Raw genomic sequence first — 26,410 nt, 5'->3', positions numbered from 1 at the left:
AAAATGTGTTGTTAAAAGGTCACCCCAGTTCCCTTCTGTGCACTTGGTTCAGACGAAGCCCTAGAACATGAAAACAGGGCAATGCCGGGACGGGGGAGTTGGTGGGCATAACACAGCATCCAAATGCTCTTTCCCAGTATTTCCTGACAACCCCAGAACTCGTTCGAATTTTGAAAAAACATGAAGCATGGCTGGGATGACTTCCTCAGAAGTAACCAAACACCATCTAGACTCTTTAGGTGCTGTTCATTACCAAGGCTACTGTTCCATGCAGCCATCATCATCAGATACGGTTATAAGCAACGTACAACATCCTTTTAACATGAACAAAGGATCAACATCTCCGGCTCTGAAAACAAATACCTCCAATCTGCCTTGACATTTAGGTAGCAGTGGGGAACTTATGGCAACCGAATGCAGCCCTTTGTTATGACTTATCATTCAGTCGGACTCTTTCCTGGTGATGTTCAGCATTTTGTGTTCTCACTGTTTTGCTTCATTCCTTTGGGAAACTGACAAGACTGTGGGGAACTTGACAAGACAAGGCAGAGAGCTCTACAATGGCACTAAAAATTGGATTATATACATTTTAACTGAACAATGCATAAGGTAGCCATTACCCTCTCTGCATCAGTTTCCCTCAAAACCCACTTGTGCTGTGATACTTTAAAAAGGGAGCCAACTAATGATTTTTGGGTTGAGGGATAGCTGATATTTAGAAAGCAAAAACACGAAAATGATTGAGAACCATCAAGGTGTGCATGCAGCTAACCTGAGTTACCATGTGCTTTTACTGTGGGTACTCATCTTTCCTCCTTCTATTTGTGGCTTCAACAAGTGAACTGGCATCTGAACATTAAGATGGCATGCTCTTTGAGCAAGGATTGTGTTTTCATATGTGTTTGTACAAAGCTGAATGGAATCCCAATCCTGACTATGACTTTTGGGTGCAACCTCACAACAGGTAATGAAAACCAGATTTATGTCCACTGGAGAAACCAGAAGTACTTTGTTTTTAAACGGTACATTGCTAGGCAAACCGAGAAACATGATCTCCTCCCACCCCTCGCTCAATGATTTTAAAAGTTAAAGTTAAATTAGTCCTAATTTTCTTCTAGGAATGTTAATTGAAGTATCACACTTGGATCATTTGATTAGAAAAGCTAATTCATTGCATTTTGCAGATTTGCTCAGAAGAACAAGCATGAACCAATCAGGCCATTCAAGGGGATTTGTATGACTATGTTAATTACACAACAGACCTGATGGTCCATTGACCTAGACCTTGGGCAGTCATTTACACCAGTGAAAAGTGGGTACAAAATGCTACTACATCTGAATAGCAGCATTCTACACCCATGTTTTTCTAGTATAAATGACAGCACGAGGTGAAAGACACAGAGAATCAAACCTAACGTCCCCATCAGTATATATTTTTGGATACCCAGCAGGATACATTTTACTGTCTTTGCAACACCACATTTAATTCCCTGTCCACGCGCAAAATACCAACAGGTTAATCAATGTTGCCACATGGAGAGAGAGACACTAATTGCCCAATAAGCCAGCAGGCAAACTCATCAGCCAGGGGAGGTAGAATAAATCTTCCAACCCCCATCCAGTTCATGTCCCTTTCCTTGAGGGCTGGTTTTTATTGTTAAGACACACAACCGCAACCGCACCCCAAAATACAGGGTAACAAAGGCTTTTCCTCCCACTTTCCGCCAGGTAGGAAGGGAGATGGACACCTTACCTGGTTATCCCGTGGGACTCCTGCCACATCTCTGGGAGGAATTTCCCTCAAGGTCTCTTACCTCAACCCTCACCTTTCCCTGACTGAGCTAGGAGCTTTTCTTTATATAGTCTCCAGCTGGCAGACATGATAATCAGCTGACCCTTTTATCAATCCATGGAGAATACAACTCCCAGCATCCTTTACTAGAAGGTCAAGCCTTGAAATAGGGCACTGAAATGCGTGCATATGCCCAAAGGCCAGCAACCTGTTCTATGCCTCAAATAATTTAACTCCATTTTTTGTGCAGCCCTGTAATATGGAACTACCTTATCTGAACCGCAACCCCACACTGCACTACAAAGTTTAGCAACATTCGCTCAGACTGGAATGTTAGAGACCATCTTATAGGGGGCGGGGGTGTCTCCCTCCACACACACACACACACACACACACACACACACGATTTATGACGACAATGCTGACAAGAAAAGACCCAAGCTTTGTAATGCGAGGATTTCTTTTCAAGTCTGGAAGGTTTTAATTCAGACAGTTTACACTATGTTCTCAACAAGTCTAAAGCAAAAATTTACAGCCATTTTGTATCTTAGTTTTTCAAACAGCTGAACAGAATTTCAGCCAATATATTTTCTTCAGATTCATTAGCCTTTTGTGATATATTCTACATAGTGGCGGCTGGGATTCTGTTCACAAACAGCAGACATCTAACATAACACACAATTCCTGTTACACAGTTCATTTTAAATTAAGTTTGATGCAGCAGCCAACTCGGATTAGAGATTCCAGGTTTTCGGACAGAACGCACTTACTACTTAGCTCATACTAGTTAACGGATACATCACGTATAGTACGTAACAAACAGTGCTATTCAATATCACAGAATTACAAAAAAGGTAGAATTTCTAATATATAGACATTTTCCACTGTACAGGAACCTGTACATGATAGCACTTTCCAGGGCTTTAACAAAAGCATACATTACAGATGTTGATGTGCTATGCAGTGCAAATTATATTGTATGCAACATGGACAATAGTGCACTTTAACAGATTGCCACATTCAAACGTTAGATCAATAATACAATCAAAATATCTGTCTATTGAAAGTACATATTCCCTTTGTGGTCACTATGCTGTGCAAGTTCATTCTATTTTTGGTAAACGGCAACATGTGTCCCCATCAAGTTTCTATACTTCCTTGAGGTTTAGGAGCACTAGGTCCAGCTTGTTAATTACATTTATAACTCTCTCTATATACACATATATGTATGTACAAAAGAAAATTGAAGCAGGTGTCTTGGCAACAAACAGCACAAGGCCCTGCCAGGCTGAAGAACCAAGCTTGGTTATTACCACACAATGCTTACAGCTCAGTTCCAACTTGAAGGCAAGTGACTATCTGCACCAAGCAGCACTTCAGGTCTCTCATGGGGCAACACAGGTGTATGTAACCGGGCATAGCTTGTGCCACCCTCCCAAAGGAAGGGTGCTACGTTGCTGATTGTAAACATTTAATATGGGAGTAATCCTTGTGGCCCCAGAATAAAGATACAAGTGGGAGAAGAAGCTGAGGACCCCAGCCCGGATTATCTGTGGTCACCCCACCCTAACACCTGGAAGGTGATAGAGAGGTGAAGATGACTACTAGAGGGCAATTTGATATAGGGGATATTACACCACTAACACCACACATGCTGTTGGGGTTTGATCTTGCAAGGTATGGAGAACTCTGGGCCCTGATCCAGCAATCCTGCAAGGTGCGGAGCATGATCCCACCCAATTCCTCAATTTAAAGGGAATGGGGAAGGTGTCCATTTGGAAGAAAAATAATTATCCACCTCCCCTGATTTTTTTTTCCTTCTGTGAACAAAAATGGAAATATAACAGCTGAAACAATGGGAATAATAAAAGCAATCAGTGCTATCAACAGTATTGTGGTTGTGATCCAAACTAATGCTAAATAGAGGGAAACACTCATGTCATCTGGGGTGAACGCAGTTCAGTAGCACAAGGTCAGGATGAAACGCCAGCCTCACGTGAGCTCTCTCTGCCTTTTGTTAGCGGTCACAGCTGGCTACCCAAAGATGCATGCAGTTTGCACGAGAAACTGGAACCACCATGCACTGAGGCCAAAAAATCTCTTTGCTGCTGTCTTATATATCATTGCTACATTTGGAAGTTACAAAACCTTTAAAAATGTGTTTTATGGATAGTCTATTATGGAGCTGAATAATCTCTTCTGAGCCATTCCAATATGGCTGGTAATTACATATTTCGGACTCATGATAACCATAGTAACAAAATTTTGAAAGCATTTGTTAAAAATAATGTAACTGGGCAGGTATAGTGAACTGAGCCAGGGTTTTAAAGAGCAGCTAGTGATTTTGGGGGGTCCATATTTGATACATGTGAAAGGGGTCTGGACTTTTGAGGGCTGTCTCAGAACTTCTGAAAACCCTTCTACATGTCACCAACGGGCAATTGAAGTCACTAGTCATTACAGGAAAAACCAGGGCCCTGCATGTCTTAAGTTTTAGGATCCAAGGTGCCCTCCCACTCCCTCAAAAACATTTCAAAAATGTTTAACGTGAGAATCCGAACATACGTCCCCACCTGGAAAGCCATTTTACTTAAACAAGCACCTTTAAAACAAATAGTATGTATTTTTATCTTTCATTACCCTGTTAGATAAAAAGCAGCCATGCTAGTGTTTGCAATAAAATGAGATCATTTTGGGACTAAATTTAGATCAGCCCACAGCAGAATGTTTTAGAAAAAGGATTTTTATAATAAAAGGCAGCACAGTGGTATTTAAAGGTCACTCACTGTCAAGTAATATAGAAAATATTTTAAATCCTTGATGAAGAACATATTTAGAAACTAGGATTTTCTGCAGATTACATTCTTAAAGTAGTTTAAGCCTTCACCATTCACATATGTCTATTATGCAAGTGATTGGGTTTTTTTTGTTTTTTTTTTTTTAAAAACACCAGTCAATTCACTTTAAGAATAAAAATACTGCAAAATATTGAGTTAAACACAAAGCGCGCACCCTAGAACGTGCCACATTGGTCTAATTCTATGCCTGTTGTCTTCACTGGGAAGAAAATTAGGCCAATGTGGAACACTTTAAAAACAAACACACACCCAGCCTCATTGTCCAATTAAATTCAAATCTCCTACTCTTTTGCCTTGGCCAGTAGTTGTGTTTGGTTTATTTCTTGTAATCACCAGTTATGGACTTGGCAGTTTTGAAGTTTATAAGCTTTTTAAAAAAAAAACAACAAAAAACCCACAATCATTTTAAGCCTCCATTCCAAACAGCCTCAAGTACCAGCTCCAAAGGGAACACATTATACCTTACTGGGAACATTTTTCCATCTGTACATCTCAACAGTAGTGATGGGGTAATTGTGGCTTAAAGTCACAAAACCAAACAAAATCGGAAGTTATACGTTCACGTTCGGGGCTTGTTTTCCAGCTAAGACTAACGTGACTGGTCGCTGTCCACTCAAAACGTTCTTAAGCCTTCATTGTTAAGGGACTTGTCTAGTTGCCCCATTTGACAGCACTTGCTTTAAACAGTCCAGGCCGGGAGTTTTGGGGATGAATGCAGCAAAAAAGCAGGGAATAATTAAACTATGCTTGCTACAGCTCTCAGTTAAGGAAGCCACCTTAAAGTCAGATTTATGTCAAGTTGTGCTATAAGCAAACTGGCGAATGCATGCCACTGCCGTCCCCATGGACCAATCGGACAGAAAACAGCCTTCCTTGCGGCTGATGCTCAGATGCTCCTGGGCCCTGCAGCGAGCAATACATATTACTTCCTGTAGTAAAGGCTACGACATGGCGCATAAAGCAGCCTGCAGCTGCTCCTTTGCCAGGGGCTGGACCTGAGATCCATCCCATCTGATCGCCATATACGACAATGCCTCTTGGGAATGACTTGAGGGAATTCTAGGAGCATCCTCAGCTGGTCTCCTACATCCCAACAACAATGTTTTCAGTCAGCCGGGCCCACATACCAGGTTACTAGGCTCCTCCCTGACTTATCACTCTCTTCTAGAGGTGCTTAGCCAGGGAGGAGGAGGAGGAGGAGGAGGAGGAGGAGGAAAGGATCCCTGTGGGTTGGAGAGACTGCCCTCCACTTCCCTTAGGGGAAAATAATTGTTCTACAGACAAACACCAAGCTGCGTGGAATCAAGTGGAACTGTCTAGGTAAGTTAAATAATACTCAAGGCCTAGCCTTGACTGTCCCTTTAAAAAGGTGGAAAAAGTGAAAAACGATGAAAGCACAGACTAACCACAGAAATGCAGAAAGTAGCCACAGAAATCAAACATTTTTAACATGGAGAATCGGACACTGCAAGCAGTTTTTTAGCAGCTATAAATTGTAATTGATAACACATTTCTAAGATGTTCCTGGACCACGTTCAACTCCAATTTTTGCCAAAGGCCGAGCAGAAGTATGCAAGACAAAAATACATCTGGAGCAAAGTGGGTGTTTTTAAAAGGATGCCTGGGGATTTTTGCACCTTAGCATCACAATGAATCAGTTCAAACCTTTAAAAAAAGGCCAGTGCAATCAGAACTTCCAAAGAGGGCCGTGTGCTCTAGTTACTAGTTTAATCACGAACAAATGAATGCCTCTGCTAGCTATTTGCCCTCTTTGTTTTCCAGGTGGGATATGAATAGTTGTTATCACTTCGGAGATACTTGCCCATGACACACAGAGACAACGCAACTGAAAGTCAAGGCAGAGAGCCTGGCAGAACAATCCTTACGACTTCTATACTGCATACAAAATTCTCACCCCCTTTCTGTTTCAAGTAGTCCCACCAAGCCAATTCCGGTTCCTTAATTCAAACACCACATGCTTATCTGTCAAGTGTACAGGAGGTTTCATGGAACTGCCAGAAACTGGAGGCAGTTTATACCACTTTTGCGTCCTCACACTGCCTTTCTGGATAAAAGGAACACAGAATGTATGAAACGCAACATCAGAACCAACCCAAAAATAAGCACCACTGAACACAACACTGCCTTAACTAATATCAAAAAAGGCACCTTAGACAAAAATGCCTTCACCGACCACTTGGAAAAATATTTAATACTCTTACAAATAAGTGTTTAGAGGTCAAAAAAGGTCCCCAACTTAAACATAACGCATCCATCTCCTGACCTATCCTGGTCTGTACAAACTTTGACAGAGGTAAGAGACAAAGCTTATGCTGAAACTGTACACAATTTATTAAAGACAGCAACGGTCAAGAGAGAACACTATGCTGAACAGTGCACTTCCCCTGTAAACAGAAAACACGAGACCCATCCCGAACGGAAGAGATGTAGATAGTGTAAAGTGAGGGTTTCAGCAGTGAAGGGTTGAGGAGCAATTGCACCAGAAGGTTCTGCAACACATGCACATTCTCTGTTTAGTCTTTAGTGTAAAGGTGAGTTGAAAGGAAAGACCTGGTGTCCAAAGCCTTGCAAGATCTCAGGAGCTTTCCTGCATCCCGTCATCTGTTTCCAGTTCTGCTAACTGCCTCCTCAGTGCATTGACTTTTGCCTGAAGTTCCTTGTTGTACTCTATGATGTTGTTCATTTCTTCATAGGCTTCGTCCAGAAACTTGGAGGACCTATTCCAACGGAGAAAGACACCTAAAGCCCCAAAGAGAGGGGGAAAGTCAGAATGGACTAGCGTCACCAGGAAGAAACTGCTAGTTAGTGAAGATTCATACAGTGCTTTATAAATGCAGAGTGCTATGACCGACATCAGAATTCTTAAGGACTTACCTAAACAATGCTTTGAAATATAGACAATAACCACAATGGGTTCACTATTTCTCTTTTTTTTAAAAAAAAAGAGTGGTTAGAAAGATATAGATTTTGGCTTTCCACGTAGCCTAGTCTGACAGGTCAATATTCAGTCTCCACCTTGGACTGTTTCCACCCCTCTCACTTCAGTTTAGTGCTAACGTAAATCTTGGATGGGACCATAGATTCACATTCAGGAGTTTATACGGCTAGAGGACTGAATCATGACTCTGTAGCCTTGGGAATGCTTGGGTGGGTGGGAAGGATAAGAGGAAAGGAGAGGGAGCATTCACCTTAGAAATATGTAAGTAACTTAGGTTGCACTAACTAACTGTCCAAAAAGGCTCAGTCTGATGCCCTTGGGTAAGAAACTTTCAGAGCACCTGAAGTGCCTAAGAAGTGGTAGGAGGTGGCACCATGTCTCCTGGGGTGGTGGGTATTGCAAGTCATTCATAATAATTGATTTCAATGGGAGTTGGATCATGCCCTTAGATGTCAAGTTGTAGGATGAGTGGACAATTAGGAGAATGTCTTAGCACAAAAATACACAATACAAAAGAAGCCTGATTTACCTTCCCAAAGCTGCAGGCTCTGTGGTGCGACAGAAGGCCAGATGACGAGACTGTTGGCCTCAAACAGAGGATTCTTGAATTTGCTCAGTTCTTGAGGCCGATTCACCCAAGACCACAAAGACAGAGTCTTCTGTGGCAGCTTCAGTTTACACCTGGGACAGACCAATATTATTACTGAATTGTCTTTTGTCTTCAAAACTGCGCATTCTCATTTGCGTTAACCAGGTAAATCCCTGGGAACTAAAATATCTGCAAGTCTTCCACATGCTGTGAGTGCTGAGGGACTGTGATAACTCAGATTGTTAATGAAGAGAGGTCCAAGACAGTGAAATGATACTGAAGAGTCATACTTGTACGCCAAGTTATTTCATTCTGGAGGGACAATTTCATGTAATTCAAAACAAGAGGGGAGAGGAGAGAGCTCATTTATGAGTGGGGGTAGAAATCAGCCATCTTCACTTATGAACAACCTGATTCCATGAAATAGTTTGACAACCATATTTGCTCTCTTTGCTACCAAAATGGAGCGGAGGGAGAGTGGACGGGTGGGTCTGCAAATTCTGCATCACAGTGCAATTCTCAGTGTAAATGGAAGTAAGGTTACTACTAGAACTGTGTATAGGGTCCCTCTTGTGGCAGGACATACCAAAGCACATGCTGTCTGACAGAGGTCGTTCAACAAGTGAAAGCTTTCACAGTTTACACAGAGCGTGACCCTATCCTGGGTGGTCATATGTGCCTCTCTGCCAGGACTTAGTTTAGTAAAAGGGGCTTGGGACAGTTTGCATGCCAGAGTCTACATAAATTAAAGCAACTGACTACATCCTCTACTTCACAGGCTGAAGAGATGGTCCAGTGGTTCGGGCACTAGCCCAGGACTTGGGAGGGCTGGGTTCAGCTGTCTGCTCTATTACAGGCTGCCTGTCAAGTCACTTAGGCCCGGATGCACAAGAGTTGTCAGGCGCTGTGATTCTCAGTGTCACAGCGCCTACCTTTCAGGCGCCTGTAAAATCACAGCAATTCACAAAGCCCGAGTTAGGTGCCCGGCTTCTATACACTGAGTGGGGCTAGACAGGCACTTTAGACTGCAATTCACAAAAGCCAGCACTCTGGGTGATTTTTCACTGGATCCTGGATGAGGGCTTAAACCACCAGGCTACAGAGTTGTTCTCATGCTTGTTCTACTCTCACAAAGAGTCGTGGGGGAGGAGTGGGAGGAGAAGGGGAGAGGGATAAGACAGCATGCACAAGCATGAGAATGACTCTACACCCTGGGGCTTGGAGCACTCCTGTGGGAGACCCAGGATCCAGTCCCCCTGCTCCAATGACTATTTATCCACAGTGCAACAGCTTCAAAAGAGACTTGAGTGGGTCCCACATCAGAATTTCCTATAGCCTATAAATGCTTAGAGCACTTACCTGGGAGGTAGCACATCCTTATCCAAATCCCTTCTCCCCACCAAAGAGAGGGAGGACTTGAACCAGGTGTTTCCTGCCACTGCCCAGGTGAGTACCCAAACCACTGGGTTAAAAGTTATGAGGGAAGTCCTGTTCCCTCCACCCCCACACTTGAGGGGGCCAATCCAGCAGGCACCCTCTGAGCACATCGACTGGATGAGGCCCCGCATGTGCCTTAGGCTGAATGCTTGTCTTCCCCTGGTTTGGGAATTGCTCTGGGGCTTAGGCAGGAGACAGGCATTTGGACTCCTAGAGCGAGGCAGTAGTGCACATGCCCAGAGGCTGATACAAAGGGAACTTTTAGGGCAAAATCTTAGGTGCTGAGTAAGTTTAGGGGCCTAACAAGTTCAGGGGGAGTTTTGTGCTTTGCGGCGGAGTCTAAAACAGACATAGGTGCCCAATTCCTTTTGTGCATGCAGGCCTCAGCCTCTCCATCTGGAAATGGGGATAACAGCCCTGGCCTACCTCACAGGGGTGTTGTGAGGGAAATCTATTAAAGACTGCATGGTGCTCATATACAATACTAACAGGGACCAGATAAGTATCACAGACAGAACTTCCATTCATTTTAAGAGAAGATGATTGAAAGATCCTGGATTTTTTTAAAACACAGCTGGGTCTTTCAAAACTAGGAGACAGCCATCGGCCACTCTCTTTCAAACCAACAGAATATCTGTAACGGGGCATGGCCTGATTTCCAGGAGCACGGAACGCTTCTCTTCACCAACCTTTCACTTTCGTTGTTGCCCAGAAACGTGCCAAACTGTGAGGCGTAGGCATGTTCGAAGAGCATGATGAGGAAGTGTTCGTTGAATTCAAAAGAGCAAGGGAACTGACGGAGGATCTGCCACACACAGTCCAAGAAAAGGAAAAACACGGGGGACTCCCATTTCTGCCTGCTGTTGGAGTAGGCGGACTGAGCACAGCGCTGCTGAAATGGGTGACCAGCCTATAAGCAAGAAACAAAGAACAACGGGTTATATACAAAGCAATAGGAGGGGTATGTTATAGGAGGAGAAGCACAAGATTTCTGCAAAACTATTTCTATCTGTGATACTGTGTCCTACTGCATCATCTTAATATCACGTAACAGTGACTTGCCAGTGCCAAAGCTGCTGCTCTTTTCAGTGATACTAGAGGTATGCAAGTAATGTCACATTTCGTCAGACTACAAGAATATGCACTGAAGAGAATTTAGCAGATTATGAAATGACTGATCATGCAAGAAAAACTGCCTGGCTAAGAACACCAGCTGCAATGAACTACAAAGAGCAGAATTATTTCAGAATTATTACAACTGCAGCAGTATCCTTGACATGGGAGAGGGGCTCAGAAATCCTCACATTATTGAGAGATCCCTCTGGAGCCAATGGGGAAGGATGGCTAGTGCATAATACTCCATTGACAGAAAGCCAATGGAAGACAGGTATCAAGACATCCAGTAATAGTGTCCCTCTGATGCAGTGTCCAGCCCAATGGGGTCCAACATGTTTGAGGCCTGAGGGTCTATCACAATACACATATTGAACAACAACTTGTGAGAGCCTCAATCTAGCGACAGCCACACGTACGTTTTTTTTGGCGCCAACTAAACAGTATCTCTCACCTGCAGCCACTCTCTCTCAACAAGAGCCTCAAAGCCACGTATGGTCCTGCACTTTGGATCCAATATGATCTGAGCCAAAGAAGTTATCTGGAGTGTAGAATCAGTTCCTTCAGTCCCGTGAACTAACACTGATGCTCCTTCCCTGAGAGAAAATTCAAGAGGGCAAGATTAGGAACACAAATATGCAAGATGCAGGTAAACCCAGGCTCTCAGTACACATCAGCATAACTGCAATGGGCTTAGACAACATTAGGTGGCTTACCAACCATCAACCATTCCTTCTTTCCCACTCAAACTCACCCCTATCATGGGGACGAAAAAAAAATACTGATACTCTTTCCAGTCCCAGATCACAGCGTCATTTATGCTTCACGTCATTTAAGGATTCAGTAGCATTTCTGGCTACGTGCTTTGGGAATCCAGAACATTTGTGTCACAGACAGAAGAGTTCTCCCTGGATCAATCAACTTAGGATCCACCCTATTAAATAGACAGTATCCATAGACTGATCCCAACTCCATTAGAAAAGGGATCAGGAGGCTAAGCAGCTCAGTTAGGCCTCTAGGACTCTGCTGGGAAGAACAGGCTACTTGGAAACCTCTTCAGAATCTTAACAGAGGCCCCCTGTCTTCTTGGGTGTTTGCCGAGCATCTAACACTCCTGATGCTCCTTATTAGGATATTTAGAAGCTACAGCAATACAAAGTGGAACTACAAATGGACAGGGGTAATATGTAAGAGAGGACTTGCCCTACAAAGGCACAAGAAATATTCTGGTTGATTGCTTAGCTCTGCCTCAGAGCCAAATGTAAGGACTATCACACACCTCTCTGTATAGATGAATCAGAAGACCATAAAGCAAGTGAAAAATCTAAGGAAATTATCGTGAAAGTGGAGTAATACTTTACATCAGTGGTCCCCAAACTGTGGGGCATGGCCCCCTAGCGGTGGGTGCACAGCAAGGCCCAGACTAGACCCCACAGGGGGTTGGGAGGGAGCGTCACCCAGCCCCGCACTGCCCCCAGTCACAGCTCCACCTCGCCTCCAGCCCCAACCCAGTTCCGGCTCAAACCCCAGCTCCCCTCTGCCTCCAGCCCAGTTCTTCCCTCTGTCCACTGGCCAGCTCTGTCTCTAGCCCCAGCTCCTCCTGCATCCCCAGTTCAGCCCAAGCTCTTCTACTGAGCCAACCGTACAGTAATGGAGAGGGGACGTGGACAGACTCCATTATTGGTAAGGGGACGGAGGGGCGATGACAGGAAAAGTTTGGGCACCACTGCTTTACATACAGCTAAGATTCAATATGCTCTTCCCCCCCAGCTCCCACTGACTTTGCAGAACAGCTAATCCCCCTGCACTCTGTTCTATTTATGTTTCGATACCACACCCACCCAAGTGCCCCTAACTATCACACCAAGCTCCTCCTTCAAATGTCCTATGGCGTTATTTACAATGGTCTTATTGCATCTCCCACTCCTGAAACATGACAAAGTTGGCTCACTTGTGCAAATACCCTTTTAGCTTTTTTTTTTTTTTTTTTTAAAGCTAATTGTAGGTTTATTTGTTCATGTACAGAGGCCCAAATTGAGCTATAAACTGTTTGTAAATAAGAGCAATCCATCAAGCAAGCGCCAGTGCTGACACCAATTAATTGCTCTGCTGCTATTACGACTTGTTTTGAAGTAGAAAGCAGAGGCATAAAGATGTAGCCCATGTACATGGTAATGCTTTCATCTAGAATTAGCATAGTGTATCCAAAAGGAACTTGGGCAATACAGCTATGAATAAATTAATCCTTATGTATAATTTTTTTCAGTTTGCTTTCCTGTAGTTCCAGGCTGAGAGCAACTTCACTACCATTCTCTTCCCCCTTCTCCCAGTAAATGCAAACGCGAACTAACATGTCCATGTGCTTCCTGTAGAATGACAAACTAGGACAATATGGTTCTGATCTTGCAACTTTCTTGTCACAAGGATGCAAGAGGATGTATGTAGATCTATCTCCCACCATTCCTTCTAAGGGGATTATACACTTCAGTGCAGCGTCCACTCAAAAGTAGTAACTAGCTTCTGAATAGGGTTGACAGCACAGAAATCCTGGGTTGTCCCATGCCAACTCCCTATAAACTCAGTCTGCTTCTTTTGACTGCTAGGAGTTATAAATGCTCCATTGCACTCAATGTAAAGGAGCGTTATTGGCCTTCCCCATAATAAAATCAGAAGCAAGTAATTGCCGTGGTTTGAGGTTTTTAGTGCAGTCCTTTTATCTCATTGTCCAAGACTCACAGACTCAGACTTTAAGGCCAGAAGAGAGCATCATGATCATCTAGTCTGACCTCCTGCATATCACAGGCCACAGAACCTCACCCACCCACTCCTGTAATAGACCCCTAACCTCTCGCCGAGTTACTGAAGTTCTCAGATCTTGATTTAAAGACTTCAAGTTACAAGAACCCCCCATTTACTCTAGTTCAAACCAGCAATTGACCTGTGACCCATGCTGCAGAAAGTGATGAAAACCCACAAGGGTCTCTGCCAATCTGACCTGGGGAAAAATTCCTTCCCAACCCCAAATTTAGCAATCAGTTAGACCATGTGGGCAAGATGCAACAGCCTGACACCTGGGAAAGAATTCTCTGTACTAATTCAGAGCCCTCCCCCTCTAGTGCCCCTTCTCCGACCACTGGAGATATTTGCTAATAGCAATCGTGGATGGGCAATATGCCATTGTAGGCACTCTCATCATACCACCCCTCCATAAAAACTTATCCAGCTCAGTCCTGAAACAAGTTAGGTTTTTTGCCCCCACTAATCCCCTTGGAAGGCTGTTCCAGAGCTTCACTCCTCTGATTATTAGAAGCCTTCATCTAATTTAGAGCCTAAACTTGTTGATGGCCAGTTTATATCCATTTGTTCTTGTACCAACATTGGCCCGTACCTTAAAAACTCCTCCCCCTCCCTGGTGTTTATCCCTCTGATATATTGAGAGAGAGCAATCATGTCTCCCCTCAGTCTTTGTTTTGATAGGCTAAACAAGCCAAGCTCCTTAAGTCTCCTCTTGTAAGGCAGGTTTCAGAGTAACAGCCGTGTTAGTCTGTATTCGCAAAAAGAAAAGGAGGACTTGTGGCACCTTAGAGACTAACAAATTTATTTGAGCATAAGCTTTCGTGAGCTACAGCTCACGCATCCGATGAAGTGAGCTGTAGCTCACGAAAGCTTATGCTCAAATAAATTGGTTAGTCTCTAAGGGGCCACAAGTCCTCCTTTTCTTCTTGTAAGGCAGGCTCTCCATTACTCTGATCATTCCAATAGCCCTTCTATGCACCTGTTCCAGTTTGAATTCCTTCCTTGAATTCCTTGAATTTAATAAACCTAGCAGCATCATGTCTCAATGCCACATCTCGGTGGTTTCCTGCCATTTCTTAACCAAACTGAATTACATTTCAGACCACAGATTTGCACAGAGCATGTTTTTCCTGTTTGCAAAGAGGAGACGTAGATCCTCTGAGATGGGAGAAAATAGGCCCCTTCCCAAACAGCTGTGAACAGGCCACTGCTACATTTATTTCTGCTCACCTAGATAACACACACACCAGAGGAAATTTTTATAAAAAGAAAAAACTTGATGAAGGGAGTGAAAAATTTTTACGAGGAACGACTCAACAAATATATATATATAGCTTGGTTAAGTGACAAGTTAGAGTTGTTATGATCCTTTAAAAGAAGGGAGAAAAATTGCTTAGGTTGATAGAAAGTAAATTTGGCTTGAATATCAAAAAAGTGGAGATACATTAAACTGTGGGAAAGACTCCAAAGGAAATGATGGAAGCCCCATCGCTTTAGTCATTTAAAATTAGACTGAGTACTGGACTAGCTCAATGGAAAGGATGTTCACAGAGTAAAGAATGTGTACACATTCATGATCGAAACAGGATCGAGTTTAACTGTCCTGTAATATGTTGTCACAACAGTTCTCGTGTGTAAACTCCAGTTTAACTTATTGGCGATATAGGTTAGACTGGGCAAAACATTAGATGACAAAGAAAGCAATCTTGACTACATGACCGATTGTCCATCCCTAATTGTTATGATTCCTCATTCATGCTTATGCTAATAAAACCTAGACCTGGCCTGTTAGAGAGCTGCTCCTTAATGGTGGTGATGAAACGGTGTCTTGCGTGGAAATAAGCAAGAAAGTATACAGTAGTAAAATACTGTAGCTGCCTCCGAAAGGAATATTTAACAAGCAGCACCACAGTTAGGATTTACCTGTCAATGCACTGAGCAGCCAGACAAGCTGCAGTTAGTATCTCTTTAATGTGAGTCAGCCAGTTGGAGGCTTCCAGCTTACTAAGCCAGCGGTCCATGTTGTGCGATTGATCATTGCAAGCTTCCACAAGTTTGATGAGGCTTTCCTGCAGAATGTTATACCTTTGGGGAAAGCAAAGATTATTTAGCCCATAAGCAATATTACTGAAGCTATTAGACCTTGCTCATGCATCCATAAGATCACCAATCAAAATACAGATTTAAACACTAATGCTTCAAGAGAGGTTATGGTAAGACGCATGACTTTAATAAAGCGATAGTCTCTTGTTCAACAAATCTGTTCTTATTGTGAATGAGTCACATTTTAGCATCATGGAAAAATATCAGTGCTTAAACTGGAGCAATTCCACTCCTTAAAAGGCATGTTCTGCTCTGAAATGTCCTGATGAAAAACACAGCACCGTCTTCCTTAATTTACCTGCACCCTGTGTGTTTTCTGTTATATCCACGGACTTTGCTGACTAAATAAGTTTTTACTACTTTTTATTCCAGATAAACATGGCTGAATCAATACTGGTACGAAAAAGCTGGATTCCAGTCCGGCACATACTGCAACACACTTGCTAACCAAGTTCCAATTGCAAAATCTTTATTATGGGTGCTGCAGAAGACAAAGAGTAGTAAGAAAACAAGTCTTTACTTGTAAATTAAGAAGATGTGATCTGGAGGTCATTGAGAAAAATACAGAACCCCACAGTGCCATTTTTACAGAGTCACTTTCAGACTACAACCAAACTAAGACAGACTGACTACGTACACACAAAGAAACTGAAAAAACATTTACAGGATCTTATGACTTCCATTTGCAAGACTTAGCAAGCTGCTTGCTTTAGGTTGAACTAAATGTTTCTCTTTGATCCTCTTCCTGCTATGATATCTTAAGGCACATTTAAAAGTTACAGATCTACTGACCATCAGACATTTAAATGTCACATGGCCTAATACCTATTGTGAGAGAGAGAGAGAATGAATGTGGTGGTGGGGAAGTAAGAGGATGGAGGGGTGTGAGGAAGAAGAGAGCATATTACGATTTGATATAAAAGATTTGGTTCCAAGAAATTAATAACCAGAGATAGCAAAATGAATTTGAACCGTTAAAATTTTTGTTTAGAAAGGGGCATATAAAGTAAAATGCACCAACACTCAAGCCTGTCTGTAAAATCATCAAGTTCAACTGCTCACAAGAGTTGTAAAAACATGGCAGCAATTCATAACGGTTCTAGTCACTCCCTTAGTTCTCTAAGGTCATGCCTACCCTGGGGTTTTGGTTTTTTGCTCTAGTGTAGCTACGATAATGGAGATGGCTGATCTCTTAAGAATCTTGGCTTAGGACCCTGCATCAGTACTTTTGCACTGTGCAGGTGGCACAAAAGGACTGGACTGTGGCCACAAGTGGCCAGCAAGGAATATCCCTGCCATAGGGCAACTCCCTGCTAGTGTAAAGCTACTGCAGCCAGTTCCTGCACCAGTTAATAGCTCTATACCCCCGACATAAGTTGGGGGAGGGAGTGTAGCTCTGTTATGCCTATCCTCCACTGGTGCAGGATACATTAGGAACCCTATAAAAGTGGTGCGACTCAAAGCAGCTGAGAGGTCTCAAGTCTCACTGACCCAGAGAATCAGGGAACCATAATCAGCTCTCTGATGACTGCCCGCCTACCCCCAGTCTGCTGCACGAAGCAGAGCCCAGGCACAGGTGAGAATCTGGCCCCTGGTGTTTCCAATCAGGGGAAGCCGACACTTTTAATACCAGCACATCTACACTGGGGGTTAGCAGTGAGGCAGCTACACTGGTTCAAGAAAACCCAGTTCCTCGAGGCAGCCTGAAAGGGGCTATGGGGTTCCCTGAAGGCCCTCTTATTTCACCTACCTCTCAACAGATTTGTGAATTCGCCTCCACTGAGGATACTGCACTTCCTGCTCAAAGCCGCCTCCTTTGGCTCTGGCCTGCTGAGCAACATTCAGGGAACGGGTATCAATGATGTAGCCACGCTTTCCTGCCCTCAAGGTGGCATTAATAAGCGCTGCATCTTCCTTACACCGTCTCCCATTAGTACCTGTGAGAGGCTGGCTGCTCCGCATCATTACCTAGGAGAAAAAACAAAGCATCAGCTGTTAGAGACGGGGAGATCCATTAGATTGTCTAGTCTGGGCCCCTGCCAGTGGCGTATTGTAGGGAGCAATCCATCTGCTAGTGCTTCGGCCAGTTTAATTCTACACATTGTTAAAGGAAAGCGGAAGCCCTGTTCGTTAACATCACTGCAGGGATGGAACTGTTAACTGCTTATTTCAGCCTTCAAAACACCTCTTCCAGCAACTTCAGGATCCAAGTCAAAATTGTCCCTTTAGTTCCTCCAGGGACTTGAACGAGACTTCTCTCCTCACTGTCCTTCCCACTCTCTTATCCTCTTAGCATTTACCTGGATAGTCCAGCTGTTGAAGTGGCCACAGAGCTGTCTTTGGTAGAGTCTGCTATTTGAAAAAGCCTGCCCGTATCACTCTACCTTTCTTCCCATTTCAGCTGCAAACCCTTGATTTCCCCTTGCATGCAACTGCACCCTTCAGTTTCTTCCCGTCTTTTTCATTGCCCTTATGATTTCTAGCTTCTTAAAAAGTTATTATTCTGCAGGCCACTTTGCAGTAGAAAGATCCTCACACGGCCTCCTCAGCTTTCAGTTCATGATTCCCGGCCCATCACTTTCACAACCTCTGACCCCAGATTCCCGCTGAAACTTCTTAATGGACAAACATTTGAAGGAGGGTTTTATTTTTAACCTATAACCAATACCGTTTTAAAACATTTTAGTCAGCTGTGTAATACAAACATGTTCCCTAGTAGTAGTTTTATTCAGTGGTTCTGGAAAGACCAATAAACCAGAGTGCCACACTTGTTTAAGATAAGGCTTCATGGAAGAAAGACTTCACAGATGATAAAGCTATGCCATAACACTAGTACAAGAGATAGCTGAAAGCGTGAGGGTGATGAGTCAATAAACATATCTACTGACGCCCACAGACTAGAGCAGGGTGTAACAGTGCGTGACAGAAGGCATTACCATCAGAAGTTCAAGCATTGCAACTTGAATGCTTGAAACATACATGTATTAAGAGCAAAAATCTTGGAAATATTTCCCCCCACCCACCCCAGCAAAGAAGAGAACGGAAGCTCCACAGTGACAAGGAACAGCATGAGCTACCTAACTCCTTCACTGGGACTGATTTGTCAACACGTAACTAGTTGATGATTTAACTCTAAGCCTGGGCAAAAGAAGAATCACAGGAAGTACCTATGTTGGATCAGACCAGTGTTCATCTAATCCAACACCTTGCCTCCAACAGCACGCAGTACTAGATACAAGGAATCGCATAATAACCCACCTACTGGGTACATTTCTTTCTAATCACAAGCAGTTAGTGGCGGAGTCAGAGAGGTGTCAGAGCCTCAGATTCTGACAACTTAAAGTGGAGGGGGTCCGTGAGACAGCGACAAAATTTGCTGCTCGTTAAAGGTGCCACATTGACAGGCCTGGAGAACAGAGTCCTCTGCTCACTCACAAAACAGGTGCAGTGTAAGCAGACGCAGTGCTAGCTTCACGCACATTGTGCCTCTATCATGACCCAGATGGACCATATCTCAGGATGAAAAGGATCATGCAGTCTCTGTGGGCCGTTCAGTCCATAGCCAGTTGGCACAGCTAGCCCAACAAGTGCCAATTGTGGAGGTGTGCGAGCAGGAGGTGGACATCTCTCTGCTGAGAGATGACTCATTTCCCATCCACTACTGAACAAATGTTAGACAACGTTTCAGTCACTACCAGTCTAGATTGGCAGTCCTATATTCCGACACCTAGAGTTTCCCAGGCTCTCTTGTTTACATATAAACGGCTATGAAAAGACGGTCTCAGAATAAGCTGGGTGGTGATAGGGAGTTAACATCCTATAAGTTGCATTGAAAGTCTTCAGAATATGTTATTTTTCAACAAACAGGGCAAAAGATTTCTGAAGAGACCTTTATATTTTTTGACCAGCCCAAGAAAACCAACTCCTCTTAAGTGCCCAAAGCACTCAAACAAGACTTACCATCCCATTCTTCTTATGATAATAGCTTAGAACGGGGAAGCGGCCACCATGGCGAAAGGTTGCAACTCTCCGAAGGGCCTCATCATCAATTGATTTTGGGACAGTGACAGCTGGTGGGTAGGAGGGGCAGACAGAAAACTCCTTATTGACATAGCTCAGCCGCCATTCAGTCGTCTGGAAAAGATACAAGAGAATGTTTTGTTGTAGCAGAAAATGAATGATGCAGTTTTAGAAGGAAATGTTAGAAAGCCAAGAAATTCTAAGTTAAAGTTAAAACTACAAAAAAAAAAAAGTTATAAAATACCATCTGAAAGTCTACAGACAAGGTCACTTAGATTTTTGGTTTGTCACTTGTGCCTCACCCAGAACCAGGAGACGATTCCTCCCCGCACCATCCTCTCCCCCCAAAAAACAATTATGCAACTGCACTAATGAGCACACTTTTACAAGGCAAGCCAGTGCTGCCAAAAATTGATGTTTGCTATTTTTTTTTTAAATCAGTGTCATTAGCCTCTCTGTAATTAGCACAGCAGTAGAATTACCTACAGATGCAGCCATCTTTGATCCCATATAAAGGGGATTCCAGCATTTATCAATCATGTGAACTCTCTGGGACAAGGCTATGTTACAGGTCTGCAAAGGGGCCTTGATCTAGGCCTCTAGATAATACTGAAACACAAATAGCATCAACTGGTGCCCCCATCACTACCACCAGCAACAGCAACTGTGGGAAGTTTTAGCAAGTTTCCCAATGTAGACCAAGCCAAAGGGACTGAAGGTCCATCTATGCTTGAAGATTGAACTGTTTCTGAGGTTAAATACAGTAGTTTAACATTTGTAGCACTGTTTTCTCCTTCAAAGGTTTGCTATGTCCCCAAGCTCATGTAAACCAGTGTGCCGACTCCACATACAGCACTCCCTGCAACAATTGCTGTACTTGGGCACTGTGGGTCTCCCAGTGTACCTATCTCATATTTCTGCACAGCTCCCTGAAACTGAGATTTGTGACAGAACCCGCTAAGTACTGAGAAGATACCGAATTCACCCTGGAGCGAGGCGTCTCTCTGCTCAGCAAGCCGTATTTTTGACAGAACTGGCAATGCAGAAACTGCTGAATATCAGGGGTCAGACACAGCAACTGAGAATACAGTAGGCAGAGAATAAAGGCCCCTAAGCGTAACTCACTGACTAGAGTGCTGATTTACTGCAGTCTATGCCAGAACCACTAACTGCTCAGGAGCTAGGAGGGCTCACGTTGCAGCTTCATACAAGCCCAGCTCAGGTGCCTGTTGGCTATGGACCCTTATCACTTTGAAATCCATGTTTGGACCAAGAATAATACTTGGTGGATCAGGTCATGCTGGAGGCCTGGGATAAGAACCAACGGCTGCTGAACTTTCAGATGAGCAAGACCTCTCTCTCAGGGAGCCTGCCCCGACAATGGAATGCCAGGCCCCCCCAACCAGAGTTAATCTATGGGAAAGAGGGTGGAGGATGCACTACTGAAGCTGGTAACCCCAAGCGATAAATGCTCCGATGGGGTTGGGAAACCCATACTGGGGGCTGCTGTGAATGTCTTGCACTATGAAAAGATTGGCTGGGGAGGTGCAAGATGCCCAAAAAGCAATAAAAGGTTTTTTTGTTTGTTTGTTTGTTTTTTACGGCGGTGGCAAAATAGATGGCATGTATTGTGTCCAGCCAATCCAGCAGAGTATCTCAATCAAAAAGGCAACTACTGCATATTGACACAAGCCCTCGAGGATCACTGGAGTCCACCACGCCGCCGTTCATATAAATTGGCCTGGAATTTGCTTTGACTACAACGAACGTCAAGTTTATTTTCAAAAGTAGCAGACTGGCAGCCAGATACGCCTGTGGAAGGATCCTGACAAAAAGAGGTGTCTGCTGAAGAGGAATGGCACTGCTGTTGTCTAGGTCTCCTTTGCTATTGTTATTAGAGAGCTTATTCCTTCACTCTCCCACTTCCCTGGTCCTTCTCGCACGAACAGAGAGCAACAATACCCGAAGTCCGAAGGTGCAAACAATTCGATGTTTATTGGGGTGAACTTCCAGCAAGCTTAAATACAAGTTCCTTTTTCCTTATTTTCGAATCCCAACTTACTTCCTGTTTGCCCCTAATTTATATAGTAATATTCTTAGCTATACCTTAACCAATCATTCTACTGAAATTTAACTAACCAATCCTAACATATTGTAACATGATTAGCTAACCAATTATATCCCACCACCTTAATTAGATTACACCCAGCAAAATTAATTATACAGCAGACAGAAGCAATCACAGAACCAGACAGAGATTATACAGACAAACAATGGCAAAGTTGGAACTCTAATGACAAAACAATACAGAAGTGAGGATTTCACATCCCAGCTATTGATAAGTGAGATCTTGTCAGACAGGATGCTATCAAACTAAGTTTCTTTTTACATTTTGTAGGCACTTCCCTTTCTCTGGAGGTGATAGGAATTATCAGGACAGGATTGTATTCAGGACAGGATTGTATTCCTAACAGCCCAATAGCACCTTCTTTCAATGTGACTAGTTTGGAATGTGAGGATGTGACTGTTCGCTTCCTGGCTTATGGCTGCCTCTGCTGCTTAGCCAAAGGCCTTAGCCTAAGAACAGGGCCTCAAACAGTCACAGTAAGAGAGGGCCCTTACACCAGCAGACAGTGATTTTGATTCTTTCTTTTATACCTCTAGAACTAGCCAAGCGATAAGAATACCCCTAAATTCTTAAAGTACAGGCTTTTGCAGACAGGCCTGAATATCTATATCCTAACAATTGTGACTTGCTGTGTTATGTGTAGTACCTCTGCCTGACGATTAGAATGGACCTTAACTATGTTTCACAAACCAATATGGTTCCAATCTGTAGTCAAGTTAGGAAAAAACCCTGTTCAGAGAACCATGGAAGATTAGGGTGGGAAGAGACCTCAGGAGGTCATCTAGTCCAATCCCCAGCTCAATGCAGGACCAACCCCAACTACAACATCCCAGCCAGGGCTATGTCAAGCCGGGCCTTAAAGATCTCTAAGGAAGGAGATTCCACCACCTCCCTAGGTAACCCATTCCAGTGCTTCCCCACCCTCCTAGTGAAATAGTGTTTCCTAATATCCAACCTAGACCTCCCCCACTGCAACTTGAGACCACTGCTTCTTGTTCTGTCATCTGCCACCACTGAGAACAGCCTAGCTCCACCCTCTTGGAACCTCCCTTCAGGTAGTTGAAGGCTGCTATCAAATCCCCCCTCACTCTTCTCTTCTGCAGACTAAACAAGCCCAGTTCTCTCAGCCTCTCCTCATTAGTCATGTGCCCCAGTCCCCATATCATTTTCATTGCCCTCTGCTGGACTCTCTCCTATTTGTCCATATCCCTTCTGTAGTGGGGGGCCCAAAACTGGACGCAATACTCCAGATGTGGCCTCACCAGTGCCGAATAGAGGGGAATAATCACTTCCCTCAATCTGCTGGCAATGCTCCTACTAATGCAGCCGAATATGTCGTTAGCCTTCTTGGCAACAAGGGCACACTACTGACTCATATCCAGCTTCTCAAACACTGTAATCCCCAGGTCCTTTTCTGCATAACTGCTGCCGAACCATTCGGTCCCTAGTCTGTAGCAGTGCACGGGATTCTTCCTTCCTGAGTGCAGGACTCTGCACTTGTCCTTGTTGAACCTCATCAGATTTCTTTGGGCCCAATCCTCCAATTTCTCTAGGTCACTCTGAACCCTATCCCTATCTTCCAGCATATCTACCTCTCCCCCCAGCTTAGTGTCATCTGCAAACTTGCTGAAGGTGCAATCCATCCCATCATCCAGATCACTAATGAAGATGTTGAACAAAACCAGCACCAAGATCGACCCCTGGGGCACTCCGCTTGATACCAGCTGCCAACTAGACATGAGGTTACTTAATTTATTGTAATGAGGTTACTTGTTTGCATGTACCTCTCTCTGTAAACATGTTTGTCTCTGCATGTTTCAAGTTTTCTCTTTCAACACAAAATATTCGGGTCTTTAGCCAGCGGAAAGTGTTGTTTGTTTCCCATAATGTTCACACAAAGACATCAGCTATATATTTCATTGACTTAAACCTCGTCTACACCTAAAAATTAGAACGACCTAGCTACATCATTCCCTGCGCACTGTAGCTAGGTTGCCCTAACCCCCCCTCCAGCCCCGCTGCGGACAAAATTCTTCCATTGACCTAGCTACCACCTCTCAAACAGGTGGATAAACGACATTGATGGAAAAACCCTTCATGCCGATGCAGGAAGCGTCTACACTGCGGTGCTACAGCAGCACTGTAGCTATGCCACAGTAGCACAGACATACCCTTAGTTCCATCATTTAACTGTAGAACTTGCTGTTGCGATGGATTCATTGGAACAGTCCTGCATGGCAGAAACTTGACAAGGATGCTGCTGCCCTGTACATCACCCTCCCGAGACAGGATCATTAGTACACACACAGTCTATGGTATCAATAAATGACAGCAGATTGCAACTTGTAAATTGCTCCATCTTCTTTGAAGCAAGTTTGCATTACATGTTCTTGCCACAGCATCCAAGAGGACTCAAAACAAGAATATGTTGCAATGTAGCATGACTAAGCAACACTTCCGCTAAATTTCTGGAGTGCTGTCCTTGAAGTGTACTGTGACATTTTATTACAAAGGCAGGATGACATTCTGTCAATCAGTTTTACATGAATACAATTACACATGGGATACACACTCCTGGGGCTCTCCAGAATCTATGTGACAACTGAAAAAGTTAAAGCAGACCAACTTTTTTTTGGTTTCACCTCAGTATTGTAAAACTCTGAGGTCCTCGTACACAACTGAGTAAAATGTGAAATCAGTACAATGCTCAGCGATACACTCGGTTTGAATTAGAGCGTTCCTGAAAAAACAGTGATAATTAGGGACCTACCAAATTCACGGTCCATTTTGGTCAATTTCATGGTCTTAGGATTTTTTTTAAAAAATCGTAAATTTCATGATTTCAGATATTTAAATCTGAAATGTTACAACGCTGTAACTGTCAGGGCCCTGACCCAAAAGAGGATTGTGCGGAGGTCGCTCGGTTATCATGGGGGGGGTCGTGGTATTGCCACCCTTACTTCTGCACTGCTGCCTTCACAGCTGGGCCCTCTACGTGCCTCCCACATCGACACTAGCATCCTGTTGCCTCCCCGCCACCAGAGCCTTTCCCTGCCACAGTGACTCCGGCCTGCTTTCGTTTTCTAAGAACCACAGCAAACCAAACACCACGCTCCGTTATCCGCCACGTACGGGAAACAGCAAGGGTCACAGACGTTAGACCAGGCTGCAGCTTAAAAAAAACATAACGTCAAAAATCAGCGTTTCCTTTTTTGTTCTGAGGATGTGCTAACGGGTGTGGTATCTGGCACATGAAGCACGGTGCCTGGTTACTGCCGCTCCTGGAATATTCCGGCCTGGCAGAGGCTCAGCTGCACTAGCATCAGCACTGGTGGGAACCCCAGGGCTCCTCTGGCCAGACTCTCTTTTTTAAGCACGGTGTCAGTTAAGCTTGCTAAAAGCAAGTTAACTGATATGATGGAAAAAATGGATCCATCCACAGGAGCCTTGTCTACACTACAGGTGCCGTCACGGTTAGCAGCGGCTCGGTTAAACTGGCGGTAGTACTGGTGGGATTTTTTTTTTTGGTAGATTTCCCCATTGCAAATAAGGCTTGAGACAGTTTAGAACAGGGGTGGTCAAACTGTGGTTCGCGAGCCACATGTGGCTCTTTTACAGTTAAAGTGAGGCTCGGAGGGCCCACCCCCGCCGCCAGACTTGGGGGAAGGGAGCTTGGGACCTCTGCCTTGCAGCGGGGTGGTAGGCTAGGGGCTTCTGTCCAGCGAGGCGGGGGGGATCTTGGGGCTTCAGCCCCACGGGCCATGCTTGCCAGGGCTTCAGCAGGAGCATGGCTGAAGCCCCAAGCCCCGGCAGGCACGCCCCAGCTCTTGAACTTTTGAAGATTGTGGTACGTAGCTCAAAGGGTCAGTAAGTTTGGCCACCCCTGGTTTAGAACTTTGAGTGAAATGGGTGGAAATAAACACAAATTCCTGAACTGCAGCTAGAAGAAAGATCTTTAGAGACTAACATTCCAGTCCCTTCAATTAAGGGCTGAAAAGCCACCTACATTTCAGCTCTCCAAATCCAGGAGAACTTGATTCAATTTATTCCCAAGGACAAACCAGCAATTTTTTTTAAAAGATATCCTGGCTTCCTTTATATGTAAGGAAAAAGGGAAACGCCTCCTCCCACTCCCCACGTAACTTTGCAGGTCACCTTTAAGCAGATACTTAAAAACCCACTTGCACATAGTAAAGAATAGGTGCCAAACAGCCAGCCCGAAGAGCACACAGGTTATTTTTGACCCATGAAGAGTTTTCATTTTCCTCCCACACAGGGTATAGCTGGTTTCACTAAGGGCTCCGTCCTACACAGTGCTGCATGGAACAGCTCAGACGATATGCACATATACTTTTGGCAGGATCAAGCCACAGGCGATTGTGTGGTTCTCTCTGTATGGCTACAAAAATTCCTGATATCCAACTTACTACCGAACTGAGAAGTTCGAACTCTCGCTCAGGCAGGAAGGAGTGCCAGCCATCTTCGACAACTTCAAACATGGGCCGGTAAAAGAAGGGATACATTAGTGTGACAGAATCCAGGGTGGACAATGCCTGTGGAAAAAAACGAAGCATCAGTTTATTCGCTTAGGTGACCTTTCATGCCAAAAATGTCT

General features: G+C 44.1%; 1 protein-coding gene across 1 annotated transcript in view; it reads right to left on the bottom strand.

Annotated features, from left to right (window-relative positions):
• Positions 1–2,250: 2,250 nt before the first annotated feature.
• MTMR9 (myotubularin related protein 9) overlaps positions 2,251–26,410 on the bottom strand; it is a 31,894-nt gene continuing 7,734 nt past the window's right edge. The window contains exons 3-10 of the mRNA XM_074947428.1: positions 26,223–26,348; positions 19,608–19,781; positions 17,398–17,615; positions 15,468–15,629; positions 11,203–11,344; positions 10,325–10,545; positions 8,139–8,290; positions 2,251–7,410 (exon numbers count right to left, since the gene is read on the bottom strand). Of these exons, the coding sequence (XP_074803529.1) occupies positions 7,247–7,410; positions 8,139–8,290; positions 10,325–10,545; positions 11,203–11,344; positions 15,468–15,629; positions 17,398–17,615; positions 19,608–19,781; positions 26,223–26,348 (1,359 nt within the window). The 3' untranslated portion in view covers positions 2,251–7,246. The remainder of the gene's footprint in view (positions 7,411–8,138; positions 8,291–10,324; positions 10,546–11,202; positions 11,345–15,467; positions 15,630–17,397; positions 17,616–19,607; positions 19,782–26,222; positions 26,349–26,410) is intronic.

This window comes from Natator depressus, chromosome 3, assembly GCF_965152275.1.
Source record: "Natator depressus isolate rNatDep1 chromosome 3, rNatDep2.hap1, whole genome shotgun sequence".
Lineage (NCBI taxonomy): Eukaryota > Metazoa > Chordata > Testudines > Cheloniidae > Natator > Natator depressus.
The sequence above is the reverse complement of the archived record's forward strand: the minus strand, read 5'-3'. Positions and strand labels throughout refer to the sequence as shown.